We start from the raw sequence: 16,534 nt of genomic DNA on the forward strand, positions 1-16,534 counted from the left end.
TGTCCCCTATTTCCAGTCTTGCAAAGTGACCATAGTAGACCATCACTCAGCCACAGAGTCCTTCATGAAGCACATGGAGAATGAGTACCGTGTGCGAGGCGGCTGTCCTGGAGACTGGGTGTGGATTGTCCCCCCCATGTCAGGAAGTATCACACCGGTTTTCCACCAAGAAATGCTCAACTACCGCCTCACCCCTTCCTATGAGTACCAGGTGAGGGAGGCAGTTAATGTGATAATGGTGTTGTGTCTTTGGCAGAGAGCACCACACACTTTACAAAAAGTAGTTGGCTGTTAAGGTATAGTAAGGAAGTCATTAAGGTAAATTAAAGTTGGAAGTCATTACTTGGGGTACTAATAAAACAGTCACCTTAAAGGAAAGTGTGTGCAGAACATTGCAAATTGCATCTCCTTTATAACAAGTCGCTCCCAGAATATCATCACAGATGATATCTCAGCATCTTGGAACCTTAAACAAAGGCAACCTCTGAACTCTAATTTCTTTTCCCATATGCAAAAGCTTGATGCCTGGCATACCCACGTGTGGAAAGGAGTCAATGGGACGCCCACAAAGAAGAGAGCCATCGGATTCAAGAAGCTTGCCAAGTGAGTGTGCAGTCACGCAGAGATGTGAGAAGAAAACCATGCTTGGTTTTGTCAAATGAGTGATTTGATTTCCTTCTCTTCTTCAGAATTGCAACCCCAAATGTCAAAGATAATATACTGTAGGATGTGTGTATGATAATCTAAGGCCAAGCAAGTAATCACTTTCCTGACACAAGATAGACATATGGGAAGGAAGCTGCAGTACTAAGCAATGAAAATCATCCAATCAACCCCTCAGGGAGTAATCAAAGCTTTGTCAGTGTTTTGTTGGTGTATGTCTGCACTTGTTCCCGCGTATGTTCTGCTATTAATGTAATTGCCTCAAGGACATGACAAGCTAGGTAATCACAATTGTCATCCATCCGCTACCTTGACATCATGTGCACTGCTTGCTGAAGTGAAACACACTTGCTTCAATAACAAATGTTCTATCAGACGTATCGACGTGTGGGAGTTGTCTGGTCATGGCAGTGGATTAAAGGTCGCACACTGTGTCACTGGTCCTTGATTGAAAGATTCAATTCCTTGTCCTGCGTTGTTCTGTGCATCTCCATCTCATTGTCTCTCTCTTTGCCTCTGCAGGGCTGTGAAGTTTTCAGCCAAGCTCATGGGCCAGGCCATGGCCAAGAGGGTGAAGGCCACCATACTGTTTGCCACAGAGACGGGCAAATCACAAGAGTATGCCAAAACTCTCTGTGAAATCTTCAAGCACGCATTTGACCCAAAGGTACATTTGCTCCTACCTTGCATCATCTTATCTGAAAGCTGAACGTTAGCTTACCTGTTATTGTACGGAGGGTTTAATTGAAAAAGGAGGAATTCAAAGAAATCATTCCGATATCCTCCCCTCCCTCCCGCTCCCTGGCTGACGAAGCCAAGCAGATGCCTGCTGAGTACAGGCGACGAGAGGATAGGAGAGGAAAGTGTGTCTTTTGTCACATTTTTTTCTTCTCTCATGCGGTAAAGTGCCGCGGGTCGGAGGCAAGATTTAACCAGTGAAGCGTTGAGCAGTGCAGTACTTTAAGACAAGATCCTCAAGCACCCCTGGCTGTGCAAATCTGTTGAGAAAAAGAGAGAATGAGAGGGAAAAAATGCAAAACATGCTGCTCTCAATCATTTGCTGTGTGCTTTTCCTCCGGGTCATATCATATTTTCCCTTCCTGTTTTTCCAGCGTGATCAATCATTCAAGAAAAGATGCGTGCGTGCAAGGGTGCGGATGTGTGTGTCACTGAGAGTGGGTGTCTGTAGATGGATCACAGGGCAGACGCGAACGCCCGGGGCAGATCTGCGTTGTTGTTGGGCTAAAGCCTGTTTTCTCTTCACGCCTTTGGTTGTGTGTCTTTGTGGGTGTGTGAGCGTATGTGTGTGTGTGCGTGTGAAATCCAAGTGTGTTCCGTGGCAGACATACACCATCGTGTTGAGTGGTGTGCATCATGGACGCTCGCTGTGCGGCAGCAGCATATTATCATCTCGTTAGAGGCGAGGACAGAGTGGTCATTACAACCTCCTCCTCTGCCAGCGGCTGTATGTTCAGCCCTAATTTACAAGCTCGAGTCATCTGTTGTGTGGAGTGTGTGTCGTGGAGAAGGCCACACCATGTGAGCGAAGGCTAAGAATCCCTCACACGATGCTCTTTTTTGTGACATCTGCAGGTCACTTCAATGGATGACTACGATGTGGTGGACCTGGAGCACGAGACGCTGGTGTTAGTGGTGACCAGCACATTTGGTAACGGTGATCCACCTGAAAATGGAGAGGTATGCATGCAATATAACATCCCCAGATGACAAAGCACAGGGCAGATGCACAGATTACTAACAGCCCCTCTTTGGTTATTGTAGAAATTTGGAGCTGCCTTAATGGAGATGCACCACCCAACATCCAACACAGAAGACAGAAAGTGAGTTTAGTCCCTCAGCCTGCCTGTGTTTGTATCTGTCCCTGCCAGCTTCCGCCTTCTTCTTCCATGAGTTATACGTCTCATCTCTCCACATTCGCCTCCTCTCCAGGAGCTACAAGGTCCGTTTCAACAGTGTGTCCTCCTACTCTGACACTCGCAAGTCCTCCAGCGACGAGCCAGAAGCCAGGATTAACTTCGAGAGCACCGGACCTCTTGCCAACGTCAGGTAAACAAAACCAAACCTGGTCAAAAACAGTCATAAAACTAGACTAGAGGGAGACTGGGAGAGCACAGACCTCCGTCTAGGCCAATAGTCCACTCTTCAATGAAATACAAATCTGCAAAAGCAACCACTATGCATTAGCAGAATTTGAAGATGTATGGCATTCAGTCCATCAGGGCAAATGCTGTATCTGGCAATGTTAACACCAGTGTAAAAGAATTTGTGTATGTGCCCGATTTGGATCTGCTCCAGAATTGGTTCTCCGTTGGCCTGTGCTGCACCCTTCTGCCAAGTGTCATGAACATCAGCACAGTATTTTTTCCATAATCCTGCTGACCAACAAACAAACAAACCAAACTGAAAAAATGGAGGCAATTATACTCAGCAGTCAAAACAAAGGTACCCTTACCAGTGAGCAATGACAGTAATTTGCAGGTTAAAGGAAACCTAGAGGTCAAGGTAAAAATGGCATCTTGAAATTACATGTATCATGATCTTTGAAATGCTGCTGAAACAATGCTTACATGTAACCTCAATGTCTAAAAAACATTCACTTGTCAATTAATTCCAGTGCAAATCACAAAATCAATCTTTACTTCGATAAAATCATTCACACACTTTAATTTCAGTATTGATGTATTGGGTAATGAAAAATATTGATTCAAGGACAGCACAGAAGATAATCGTTTGGCAGTTTCTAATCAAATGTAGCTCATTCGAGCTGTCACTTTACTTTTTTGTGCTAAATAGCAATTATAATAATGTCATTATATTTCTTCTTCATATGCATGAGGTTGTGTTGAAAAACAGAACGACAGCCTCGCCTTGAATTTGGAAACCGTTATAGACAAAACAAGCCATATTTCAACAGTTCTGTATGTGGGTGACACAAGTCAGTGAAGTGAATCTGCAGGTTTGTAATGAGGATAAAAAGGAACATAATGAAGTGAAGTAACAGCAAGTAAAGTACAGGAACCTTAAACATTCCCTGCTAGACTTATACAGTGTTTCAATGAACACAAAGGCACAAGCTTAACTACAGATTCTTCACAATTTACATTTTATGTAGTAAATTGTATTTGTGTCCCCTCTTTCGTCTGGACTCCTCTGCTTGTAAAACCTTTTGGAGATGGCAAGTCTTATTGCAGAGGACAGTTTGCTGACCTGTCAAAGGAGAGGAGACAAAAAATGTGGCTCAAGCTTGACCTTGATGTGGGTTGACTGCTTCACAGCGGAGGGGTGGCTTGTCCACTCTCAGAGAAGTGATCTAGTTCATGTTTACATTTATCCAAAACCAGACAACACAAGTATTCGTAGCTGCGTCAGCTGTTTTGGTGCTTTTCGAGAGGGAAGAAAGATCAAGTTTCGGTGTTGTTTGTGTTTTGCTTTTTTAATACTTCCTGCCTCTCTGTCTCTTCCTTCATATGTGTATGTGTCTCTGTTTAGGTTCTCGGTGTTTGGCCTTGGCTCCAGGGCCTACCCACACTTCTGCGCCTTTGCCCACGCTGTGGACACGCTGTTTGAAGAGCTAGGGGGGGAGCGCATCCTACGCATGGGAGAAGGAGATGAGCTGTGTGGCCAGGAGGAGTCATTCAGAACCTGGGCCAAGAAGGTTTTTAAGGTCGGTTTCATGGGCGAAGACCCTTTGGTTCATTTTGTCCATCGTTATGGTGTGGTGTTCTTAGAACAGGCGCACCTTGCATGACGTTTTTGGCTTTAGTCCATGATCGGCATGTTGGTTTTAATGCTAATATGATCCCCTGTTTTCTGTGCAACATGAATAAAATTAGAACGCCCGCTCACTAATTTAAAACAACCGTCAAGGCAGCATGTTGAAGGTGTTTGGCCACACATAACCTTGAGCTGTTGAAGGCAGTCCTACTTAGAGTGCAAGAGATCATTTTCCAAATCTTTTGTTATTCCCGTGTAGGTGTGAGGGGAAGCTTTGAATAATGGCCGTGTTCTCTCTTGTGAATCTGCCATTACATGTCAAGGCTGCCTGTGACGTGTTCTGTGTTGGCGATGATGTGAACATTGAGAAGGCCAACGACTCCCTGATCAGCAACGACCGCAGCTGGAAGAAGAGCAAGTTCCGCCTGACATACACAGCCGAGGCCCCGGCCCTCACGGAAGGTAAATAACAATCCTATGGGACGGGATTGATGAACTGTTGTTGGCGTCTTGATATTTAAAGGGCCAGCACAAACTGACCATAATGTATCTGCGGAGGGATGGTGATGTTAATGACCAAGACCAGTGGCTCATCCATTATGTCACCTACAGCTGAGATTTATGGCTCTGTTGTGGAATGAAAAATGATAATGCAATAGTATTTTAGCACCTTTTTACCCTAAAGGTCCTGAGTTCAAGTGTCCAAATTATTTGACCAGGTCTGAAATAGACCAGTGTCGCACTTCAAATGAGATAAAGATTGTACTAATATTGCACACTGATGCCGGGCAGTATGTAGTATTGGTAAACAATGACTACTGTGATAGTAACATTAAATTTACTGCAAATATTAAAAAGAAATCTAGTTACACATAGCTTAAACTATGCAATCTAATGCAAGTGTTCTGTAATATCACCGACCTTCATGAAGGTTAAAATGTTGAAACTGTTTATGAGAAGTGTTGATTCAACTTGATCATTTTGGAGGCTGCAGGTTTTGGTGCTGTTGAGCTGTATTATATTACAGAGATATACAGCTATATAATGGGTGGTCAAAATAATAGAAACACCTATAACAAATCAAATAAGCATGAACTTGATTTAAAACAGATTAAGTCTATATATAAGCATATTGTTTTAGAGCAGTCCCCAAATGAAATAAAAGTGGAATCTGTGATTTAGTTTTGTTTCTGTCTGCCAACAGCTTTGTACAACATTCACAAGAAGAAGGTTTATGGAGCAAAGATGTTGGAATCTCAAAACTTACAAACTTCCGAATCCAAGTGAGTTTGTCCTGACACATAAAAACACTTTCACAGCAAAGAAATGAGTCACATGTTTGTCTGTTTTGATAAACTTGTAAAATAATATCTAATTGCTATACTGCAGTCTTCTGCTTCTAACTCCGTCATTCGGTTTGCTGAGGTGTGTGAACTACAGTTGTTCTCTAAATCTCTCATCTCTTTTGCAGTCGCTCCACCATATTTGTGCGGCTCCACACAAACAACCATGACGGATTGAGCTACCAGCCCGGAGACCATCTGGGCATCTTCGCTGGCAACCACGAGGACCTGGTGACAGCTCTCATAGATAAACTGGAGGATGCTCCACCTGTCAATCAAATTGTCAAAGTGGAGTTCCTGGAGGAGAGGAACACTGCTCTGGGTGGGTGATGCTATTAGCAACGTCACGCTACTTTACAAATACTGTGGGCGTGCAATTAGAAGGGTTGCGGTTGGAAATCTGGGCAGGGTGTCAAAATCAAAACATGAATAAGAAACAGCCTCTCAGTCACACTTTAGCGAGGTGTCTATGCCCACAAATCTTTCAGTGAAGCTGCATGTTGGCAGACAGTTGTGGTGAAACTGAGTGACATAAAGTTCCCATGCAATCAAAATTGGTGTTGAAGTGTTTTCATCACGTCTTCCACTACACGTCACCTATACGCAGCACTGAGAAGGCTGCTTTTGAAATGTCATGGGTTAGAGATTGCTAGTTACCCTGATAAAACTTTAATAAGTAATGCAAGTATTTTAATTAGCTCAACAAAGTAAGGTAACTTGTTTGAGATGAATGAAAGTTATTCTACATATAAGCTTTTTACTGCAACTAACTAATTCAGATGTAATCCCTTTGTAATCAACCACATTTTGATCAGTAACTGTAATTTAATTAAAGAAATGGTTACTGTAACAGATTACAATTTCTTTTAGTTACATTACATGTAACTAGTTACTCCCCGATCCTCCCTGTATGCCAGCATCTGGCCTAACCATTGCAAAAAAAGTCATTCTGTAGCTAGTAATGGTATTTTAGAGTTTGTCATTTTCTGGAAAATGCTAAAAAAATGTCAGTGACTCATCTTGCACCCAGGGACATATATTAATTTCAGTCCAATTAAACGCTTTCTGAGTTTTTATGATGCTCATGGATGTATGATGAGAAGGATGCCGCCGGCGCAGAGTGTGTTAAGGGGCCGAGCCACATGGATTGCTGTACAAAAACACAGCTTTATAACTTTATATGCTAATTTCGGTGGACTGGATCATATTTTATGGTGAAAATATTTTCTGGTTTTGCCTCTGATGTCCTCTGGCTGCTCTGCTTTGACTCTACAAGCTTTACTTGTTGCTAATCCTGCTTTCAAATAGAACTAGATAGATACATGATAGTCCAATACCTAGTGTCATCTGATATCTGTTTCTCTATATCTGGCTTTACAGCAGTAAATGCTCCACTGTGTCACTAACTTTGCCTTCACACTGCACCTGGAAACAGGGTTGACAAGAGTTTGCAGGCTGGGGAAAAAAAAAAAAACAAAGCAAAGAGTCAGAGGCTAAAATTCTCCATAGAGCGGAGGAGAACAGCAAAGTTAGGCGATCTGTGGGTTTATTACCACAAATGTCCCCTTTCATGTCACTCATTCGATCCACTATTTATGTGAATCTACACCTCCTCTTCTTCTCTGCAGGTGTAATCAGTAACTGGACAAATGAGACCCGTATCCCTCCCTGCACCATCGTCCAGGCCTTCCAGTACTTCCTGGACATCACCACCCCACCAAGTCCCGTGCTGCTGCAGCAGTTTGCAGCTCTGGCAACCAATGACAAACAGAAAAAGAAACTAGAGATCCTCAGTAAGGTAATTCACTGCTGCACCGAGTGCTTAGTTTGGTTCATAACCAGGCACATGAGGGATTTGCGATGTATGTGCGTAGGCTATATCCAAAAATATGCTCTCTCTTTCTTCCATATCACAGCCAAATGTATGCATGACACTTTCTACTTGAGCACTTCTGAAGGAGTGCTGTAAAAGCTCACCATGTGTTTAAGGCACAACAATAACCGACACGTTCATCAGAATATGGGACAGAGTTTTCTGTGTCTGAAAGCTGATTCGATGCACTTTGCACCGATGGAAATATGTACAGTAGGAGTGAGCTGGCGCCAAATTAAAGCCGTTGATCGTTCTAACCCAGAGCCATTCCCCCTTGCAGTGCCTCCCACAATTCACTCTCCATTTTTGTCAATGTGTGGAAAAGGCTGGCTGAGGCCAAGCAGTGACTCATATGCTCATACATCGAATCATTGTCACCAAAGCGAGAGGAAAAGATGGAAGGCTTCTGAATTCAGAAAAGAAACAGTACAGTAGAATCAGCACTGCAGATCATTTTTATTTCCATATGTGCTTAACCTCAAACTCAATACTGAAGCAGGGCTTCTCAAACATTTCTCTCATTACAAGCATCAAGCTCTCATGTTTGCTTTATTTTTTGTATTACATTGAAAGAAGAAATGACTTTACAGATTTATCAATAACATATTGAAGACACTGACAATGTCAGTCTCTGGAAAGACCCACAACCCCATCTGTGTGTCAAGGTTGACAAACCCAGGCCCAAAAGCGCTTTTGCTGTTGAAGTTTTGCTAATTGTACAAACGGTGCTTCAGGCTCAGAATGGAGACCACACGGGGCTTCTTAATGGGCACTGTGTCGCTCATTAGCAGCACGAGAACAAAGCAAAAGATGGGAACATATCAAAGTTTTTCTGCCTGGTGGTAGTGCTCTAAATTCATCACATCCAAATGTCAGTGATGACACACAAACACAGTCAGGGAGTGAATGGTGAATGGCTCTGCTTGTGGCTGCCTCCTGCTCTCGTGTCAGAAATGTTTAAAGATATAAAAGAGGAAACCGTCCTCTGTTATTTTCTGTTATTGTGGCAGTTATTTTGTTTTTTTTTTTAATTGGAACGGCAACGATTCAACAACTTACCAAGGCTGAAATTTAATGTAATAAACATCCACCTGTGCTTTCATCCCACCTTATCTTCATCCTAGGGCTTGCAGGAGTATGAGGAGTGGAAGTGGTACAACAATCCCACTCTGGTGGAGGTGCTGGAGGAGTTCCCCTCCATCCAGATGCCGTCCACTCTGCTGCTCACCCAGCTGCCCCTGCTGCAGCCTCGCTACTACTCTATCAGCTCGTCTCCAGACCTGCACCCAGGAGAGATCCACCTCACCGTCGCTGTGGTCTCCTACCGTGCCAGAGGTAAAGGCCACCTGCTCGTTTGGGGCTCTTTTTTCAGTTCGGGAGCGTTAGCTAACGTTTCTCCAAGGATGTCGGGGCTGTGTAGGTGTAGCTGTAGAGGCTATTGTGTTTTCTGCTCACTGGAAAGGATGAACTTTAGTGCTCCCATCAGGCTTTTCTGAAATTCCTATCTTTTTATTTGCTGGCATTTCATATGGCAATTTTCTTGAGATATCAGTAAAAAATGCTAAATAAAGTCAATTATAGCCTATAACTTCTAGTAAATTCTACTACTAGTAAAATGGGATTTCTAGTAAAATATATGCTAGTAAATGTGTTTAGCTGTAACCTCTAGCTCAAAAGAGTACATACCCTGTATATATATTTTCCCTCAGTTCAGTTTATGTCATGGATAAAAGGCAGTGTGCTGTGGCTCTTTCAAGGTTGCTGCAAAGACTCGAAAAGTCAAATGACTCAGCCTCTCTGAAAACCCTCCGATGGCTCAAAGAAAATTGATTGCAAGTTATCTTGGAAAGCCAGTCTGCTTTATAGGGCAGCCAGGCCACGACTGTAATTACAAGAAACGTAGATTTAGAGACACCTCAGGAAGATTCTGTATCTGTAAACAGGTTCTATTTAAAGATATGGATGCAAACACAAATGAGAGACAACACTGCAGGTATACCGCTCTGTCTAGGAGTATATGAAATACATTAGCTGTTCAGGTTTCGGTTTCAGAGTTAGCTTTAGTGCATGCTATATCAAAAGGCTTTTATATCCCTACCTTTGAAATTAGCAGCTATACTCTCAGCCTGTGAAGTCGTTAGCAAACACAACCACTCTATCACCACTATTTTCCCTCATGTGTAATGTGCACTTGTGCTAACATGATACTATGATTGTATAAGTCGTGGTTGAATGACTGTAATTTCCCTTTAGAGAGAGAGAGAGAGAGAGAGAGACAGAGAGAGAAGAGTGGCTTTAGCCTTGGAGAATGTGCACGGGCATCTCTTTTCCTGTTAGTTTGTGCACTTACAGAGAGTGGGAGGTGGAGGGAAGACAAACAGGTAAAGTGCTTGCCTTGTAATCATCCCTTCCAGATGGAGCGGGACCCATCCACCATGGAGTGTGTTCTTCATGGCTCAACAGGATAGAGAAGGGGGAGATGGTGCCGTGTTTTGTCCGAAGGTAAATATCACAATGCTTTTGTACTGTAGAATGTCAGATGATTCAGTATTGTGGAAGAGATATTACACTCAGGCATGAGCGTGATCTCAAGCGTCTCAAGTAACTCTTGGAAAGCAAAGCAGAGAGAGATTGTCTGATCTTTGCGCTAAACTGTTCTGTCTGTTTGCGTTGTTTTAGTGCACCATCATTCCAACTTCCCAAAGACAACCAAGCACCTTGTATCCTGGTGGGCCCAGGAACAGGTATCGCCCCATTCAGAAGCTTCTGGCAGCAGAGACTATATGACCTTGAACACAAAGGTTGGTGAGATGTATTTAATAGCGCCTCATAGGGAGGCTTTGCAGTGGATTTTCACTGCTGCAGGCAGAAACTTCAGTTTGAATACGCAGGACAAGTTGATGAATATATTCTTCCAGTTAAAATGCTAGCACACAAAAACAGAAACTCTGCCTGTCACCTGTAGGAATTGAGTCGTGCCCCATGATCCTGGTGTTTGGTTGTCGGCAGTCTGAGGTGGACCACATCTACAAGGAGGAGACCATCCAGGCCAAGAACAAAGAAGTGTTCAAGGAGCTCTACACGGCCTATTCCAGAGAGCCCGGCAAACCAAAGGTACAAGCGCTGAGCTGAGTACAGAAATGGCTGTGTAAGGACCGCTCTGGTACACTCGCTTCAGTTGGCATGAAACGTTTCCATTTGACAATTTTCTGTTTTTTCTTGTTCTTCAGGTAAAATTTTTATCATCTGGTTTTTTGCCATCCTTTAAGTACTCTTTAGGTCTGTCTTTGCTGTTATAAATTACCCTTATTTTGTTTATAGCAAAGATGTTCAATAAGTAAGTTTGAAGAGAATGAAATATACAGAATATAGTGTATGAAAAAATCTGAATGCAGCTTTCCATGAGCTAGTCCCTGAACACACCAGCAGTCTTTCATCTTGCAGTGTGCAAATTCCACCTCAGTTTACTTTATTCCCATCTGTCAATGGTCTCCTGACTCCTCTTTTCACATTGTTTCCTTTCCTACTTTTTTCACACTTGACGTCTCCATACACACTCATCATTTCTCCTCTGCCTCTGTCAGAAATATGTACAGGATGCACTGCGCGAGCAGTTGTCAGAGACGGTGTACCAGTGCCTGAAGGAGGAGGGAGGACACATCTACGTGTGTGGGGATGTCACAATGGCCGGGGATGTTCTCAAAACTGTCCAGCAAATCATCAAGCAGCAGGGCAACATGAGCCTGGAGGATGCTGGCTTCTTCATCAGCAAGCTTCGGGTAAGAGAGGGGGGACAGCCACTGAGCAGTGCAATCAGTCTGCAGGTGAACAGGCGAAGTTCTACTGGGCAGTTTCTTCATATGAATGTATGTAACTAAGTGCTACAGTATGGTGAAAAACAGAAGGCATGTTGAGTCAGTATTACCTGAAAGTAAACAAAAAAAAAAAAAAACGCCCTCACAACTCAGGGGTAAAAAGGCTGAAGACTAATAATGACATATGTCAGCAAGCCTACTATTAGCACATGTACCTGTGTAGAATACAAATGGACTGCAGAGGTTTTTTTTTCAGTCCTGTTCAGTGAATCTGTAAAATTCAGTGACTGCAGGCATCCAAACACAGTCAATGTGCCTCCGTCTATCTGCAAATGTTGACTCATAATGCAAAGTCTCACCATTCTATTGTGTAAGAGCAGATGAAGAAAAGCTAAAATACCCAAACCCAATAGAAAGACTACTGCAACTCTGTATGCTTTACATACTTAACATTCATTATGTATAATAAACACACATATTCCTGGATTGGTCAAAAGAACTTGCCTGGAAATAAAAGCTGCAAAGACAGTAAAAATGTGCAGATCTGCATGCTTTCAACCCTCCGTCCTCCTGCTGTTTAACCGTCGACACAAGGCAATAGTCTGCATGCAGAGCTCAAACATTTCTAAATAGCGTCAAGTAAGACCTCTGCTGTGAGCTAAGAAGTAGTCTGAAACCTCTTACAGAAGGCCATTCTGGCTTTTTCCAAGATCTGTCTATTAATTCTCTCATTTCTTCCTGTTTCTTTAAAATCAGCCCTGTCATTCACTGTTAAACAATATCCATCTCACATTTTCACCCCCTTCTCTCTCAACTTTCACCATGCCACTGTATCCAGGATGAGAACCGCTACCACGAGGACATCTTTGGTGTCACCCTGCGCACCTACGAGGTCACCAACCGGCTGCGTTCAGAGTCCATTGCCTACATTGAGGAAAGCAAAAAGGACTCAGATGAGTAAGTGTTTGTGTCTTTAATTTCCTGTGTTTCCTGTCAGCTGCTGACTCAGAGTGATGTATCATATTTCTGTTTTTTTTTTAAAAACAAATTAATATAAAGCACCTCATTCACCAAATGAAACTGAAAACTAGCTCAGATTCATTTCTTCCTTCCTCCATTCATACATAATTTTCTTCCCTTCTTCATTGTTAGTTTGTTTGTCTCTGACTGGATTTTAGGATGCACAGTAACGTCTATTGTGGACACACAACATAAAACCAGGATCATTTCTCTGCAGCACCCCTGAACTGTGTGGGATGCTGACGATCCACGTTGTGTGGTCTTAATTATTCAGCTTGTTTTTGGCGGAGATCTTTTGTTGCCATTCAAATTTGCCAGCTGGTTAGTTCATATTTTATGTATTAAAAAAAAAAGCGTTTTGGCACAGCCCATTGAGATTTATCCAACCCAGCGAGATTACCAGAGCAGCACTATATCCGAGAGTCGTTTGTAGAAGTCCGATTCCAATCATCAACCTGTAGTGGTTTGCGACGCCGTTGTGTCATCGCCCCTCGTTTCACACGAAAACAGTGGGGAATCATAGGAACCTGTGGAGACGGCCCTTTAAACTAACAGGATTAGAGCAAAAGCGAGTGGCTCTGTTCCATTTCTGTTTTTGTTTCTGTCGTTATTTGTGCATATTCAAGATGAGACACTTCATGTACCCTTGCCATGAGAGCAAAACAAGGGCCCTACATAGCCACTATGGCTCATTAAGCACCAACATAATGCATCACAGACGATGGTTCCTGCGTGGATTGTCACTTGAATTTCACATTTGGCCATCAAAGCCCCTGCTCGCTGGATGAGTAATGACTGTAACATCTCTATTCCTATGTGTCTGTTGCTCTCGCTGTCTGTCTGTCTGTCTGTCTGTCTGTCTTGTCTCTCTCAGGGTTTTCTGCTCATAGGTCTATGAATCGGGGGCTTTCTGACGACAACCAGAGGACATGGCAACGCTGGTTAAAGAATACTGTGCCAATTTTTGTACTATTAAAAAAAAAAAAATGAAAAAGAAAAAAAAGGTGTGTGGGGGGGGGTGTTTCTTTCTTTTTTTATACCACTTAAATGTTTCTTTTGGGCTCTGCAACTTTGTCTGTAGCAAGTTGGAAATGTTCTGTTCTCTGAGAATCTGTTTTGCTTGTTGATGATACTTCCAAAAACTATAAATTGATCATTTTGATTCATAATGTGTGCACCTAGTGTAATGACCTGCCTCATTGTGAATGCATGACCAAGACAAGAATATACTCAAGAAATATAATATTCTCTGTGTTATTGTTACAGTTAAAAGGCTTTTATTGAGGTTTTATATTTACATGGGACAAAGGGTGGAATGAAATCAAAGTAGTATGCGCTGGTATGAAGTATGAGAGACGTCGGCATTATTTTTTTTGGAAAGAATCAGCACTGGTCGAATCTGTTTGGACTGTTTTTATCAAAGGCGTCAGGAAAAGTTTGAAAGGGAGAGAGAAGTGGAAGCTGTAAAGGCATGCAGATAGAAAATGCTGGCGTGTTGACAGGTCGCCCTGAATTATGTAAACAGCGATTCTGTCACAGCCTCAACAAACATATTATCTCGCTCTTCACTGGCGGTCCATTAAAACGCATCAGCCTCTGTGCCAGCTGTCTTTTTAGTGGCCTGTCCACTCTCTCATAACATCATAATGTGTGTGTCCTGGCCGGCCCAACCTACGCCACATATTAAAATAAACAAATAGTGAAAACTATAAACTTCTTCGGGGCTCTCAGATTTTGAAATATCAAAATGTTCATGTATTGACTATAGTGAAGGACAACCAGTAATGTGTCGAATCATTTAATCGTGGTGGAGGGAAATTGTGAATGATTATTCAATGATTAAATCAGCGAGAGCTAGGTGACAATATCAGCGCCACTCTCATGTCTCTACAGGAAACATGAGGCCACGTTTTCAATCTTCTCATCTTTAGGCCTCCTCTGAGAAAGCAAACAGGCTTTTTCCTAAATGAACTGTCAAACTATCCCTTTACAAATGAAGCATATCTGTAACAAAACATTGTTAAGGAAGTCAACGGATCTGTTTTAGCAGATCATATCAGACAGCTGTCAGCTTGGCACCAACTGTCAACCATTGAGCTTTTGAATTGAGCATTTATCAGCATCATGACTCCTCTGCCTCTTGCCTTACATTAACGCTCTGCCTCTGCCTACATGCAACACATTCATCCTTTCTTTTCTCTCTCTGCATGATATTGTGCAACCCTGCAGCTCACACGCCACCCCTTCACTGTGACCTGACACCTGCTCAGTAGCATCAGTATGCATGTGTGTGTCTCTGTGTGTGTCTGTGCGTGTGGGTGTGGGTGCGTGCGTGCCATACAAATCATCATAACTGTGTGCATCTCTATGCGAATGGGTGTAAAACATGCATGTGCTCAGGTGTGTGTTTTCACATGATTATTCTGCTTGTTGTCTGTTACCTCGTCAAACTGGTCAGATTTTTTAAAATAAGCATGAATTTGTTGCTCTGTGAGTCACACAAGCCTGCAAATTTAATCTTACAGATGGTGTTTTGGTAACAGGAAACTGCCCACATGGCTTTTAGTTTTGATCTCAGCAGCTCAGTTCTATTGTTTTAAGTTCCAGTGAAGTTTTCATTCAGGGACAAGAGGCAATCACGCTGCCGCTGTGGTCATTTGCTGCTTTCCAATGAGTCAGGGTTGTAATTTGAATATATTTGTGCAGGGGCTACACTGTTTATTGATCACCCACTCTGCAGTAACCTGTGGCTTTTCGTGTCAGCTTCTGAGTCTTGTTTGTTCCCTTTCTTTGTCTTTGATTCAAGTTAAAGATAGCTGTCAGCATGATTAATGGATTTCTATGTGGTTTTCAAATGTCCCTAACAGCTGCTGAGAATATATTTGGTTTTAGGTTTTTTCAGGCTTTTTTTCTGAGTCGACTATTTTTACTGCTGGGTGAAAATGGGTGAGTCCCATAGTCCCCACTGGTGTTCATTCTGGATGAATGTCTCCTCTGTATAATTTGTTTAAACAGATTTTGTTGAATTGGAATGAGAGCCGTCAAGAAAATGTCTGTGATGTAAAATGTGCAGCAGGAAAACAATTGATACAAGATATAGCTTCTATATATAGCTTCTATATATATGTATATATATATGTATATATAAATATACATATATATATATTGAAAGACAAAGTATAAAATATAAAGAGTATCACTTCAATCTTTTCTAAGAATGTATTTTGATTATGTAAATGAGCACTATGATTCTGCTTGATCTAAAATCAACAAAAAAAAGGCATATTCTATGGTGTCTCTCATATCCTTTAGGTATGAGGATAAAACAGCAGCACTAAATAAATGCATGGTGATCTTCTGTCTCCTGTTCATATTAAAAAAAAGCTCTCTCTATTTACCAGCACTGTGTCAGTCAGTGAGACTGTATTGTGAAGTTATCCGGCCTTTCTCACAGGGCTTTGGAAGGTTAAAAAAAAAAAAGTTCTTGAGGGGTTTCTCTTTCTGTGTTTGCATATCGCTGCTGCTATCAACAACTCTGATCCAATCAGCCTCTGCTATAATGACCTTTGTTGTGTAATTGATTGAGGATATTCCATTTTAATGCATCAACTGCAAGGACTTTGCATTTACTTACAAATAAAGAGAAACATTTACAGAATATGTCAACACATACGCTTGGTTTGTGTTTCTTGTTTATATAGGAAACAGTCCAGACTGGGAAGGTTTATTCCTGCAGTAGGATTTGTTTAAGGTTGAAGCATTTCAGTCTGAAGGTCAGATTTAGATGTTGATACAGAGTTTTTGCCCTGAAAAACAGAGTTGCAGCAATCAAGTCATTTGCTTCCCATCCTCCTCCTGCCCGTTTAAGTGCTGGTCGTCATGGCTCAGAGAGCCGGCACTCAGAAAACAGAGATCACTCACAGTGCCATGGCAACTTGTCAACAAAGCAAGCCATCCAAACTTTACACGGGGACTCTGATTGGTGACTGGCTGTCATGCAGGGAAGCGCTGGCCTTTCTAATTAGCCGAAATAGTTTGACCCTCCTATCAAGCAAGATAGGCTGGATTGCTGCACTACCTGCTAG

The 16,534-nt window shown here is 42.3% G+C and overlaps 1 protein-coding gene across 2 annotated transcripts in view; it reads left to right on the forward strand.

Moving 5' to 3' along the window:
- The window catches only part of nos1 (nitric oxide synthase 1 (neuronal)), a 35,710-nt gene extending 22,224 nt beyond the window's left edge, over window positions 1-13,486 (forward strand). For both annotated transcript variants that reach the window (XM_076730664.1, XM_076730665.1), the window contains 18 exons: window positions 17-211; window positions 518-603; window positions 1,186-1,330; window positions 2,257-2,361; window positions 2,446-2,504; window positions 2,614-2,730; window positions 4,174-4,348; window positions 4,722-4,860; window positions 5,603-5,681; window positions 5,870-6,063; window positions 7,370-7,539; window positions 8,739-8,949; window positions 10,029-10,116; window positions 10,294-10,415; window positions 10,580-10,728; window positions 11,199-11,393; window positions 12,268-12,386; window positions 13,324-13,486. In XM_076730664.1, coding sequence (XP_076586779.1) covers window positions 17-211; window positions 518-603; window positions 1,186-1,330; window positions 2,257-2,361; window positions 2,446-2,504; window positions 2,614-2,730; window positions 4,174-4,348; window positions 4,722-4,860; window positions 5,603-5,681; window positions 5,870-6,063; window positions 7,370-7,539; window positions 8,739-8,949; window positions 10,029-10,116; window positions 10,294-10,415; window positions 10,580-10,728; window positions 11,199-11,393; window positions 12,268-12,386; window positions 13,324-13,339 — 2,364 coding nt within the window. In that variant the 3' untranslated portion in view covers window positions 13,340-13,486. The remainder of the gene's footprint in view (window positions 1-16; window positions 212-517; window positions 604-1,185; window positions 1,331-2,256; window positions 2,362-2,445; window positions 2,505-2,613; window positions 2,731-4,173; window positions 4,349-4,721; window positions 4,861-5,602; window positions 5,682-5,869; window positions 6,064-7,369; window positions 7,540-8,738; window positions 8,950-10,028; window positions 10,117-10,293; window positions 10,416-10,579; window positions 10,729-11,198; window positions 11,394-12,267; window positions 12,387-13,323) is intronic.
- Window positions 13,487-16,534: the final 3,048 nt, after the last annotated feature.

This window comes from Chaetodon auriga, chromosome 5 (assembly GCF_051107435.1).
Source record: "Chaetodon auriga isolate fChaAug3 chromosome 5, fChaAug3.hap1, whole genome shotgun sequence".
NCBI classification, from domain to species: domain Eukaryota; kingdom Metazoa; phylum Chordata; class Actinopteri; order Chaetodontiformes; family Chaetodontidae; genus Chaetodon; species Chaetodon auriga.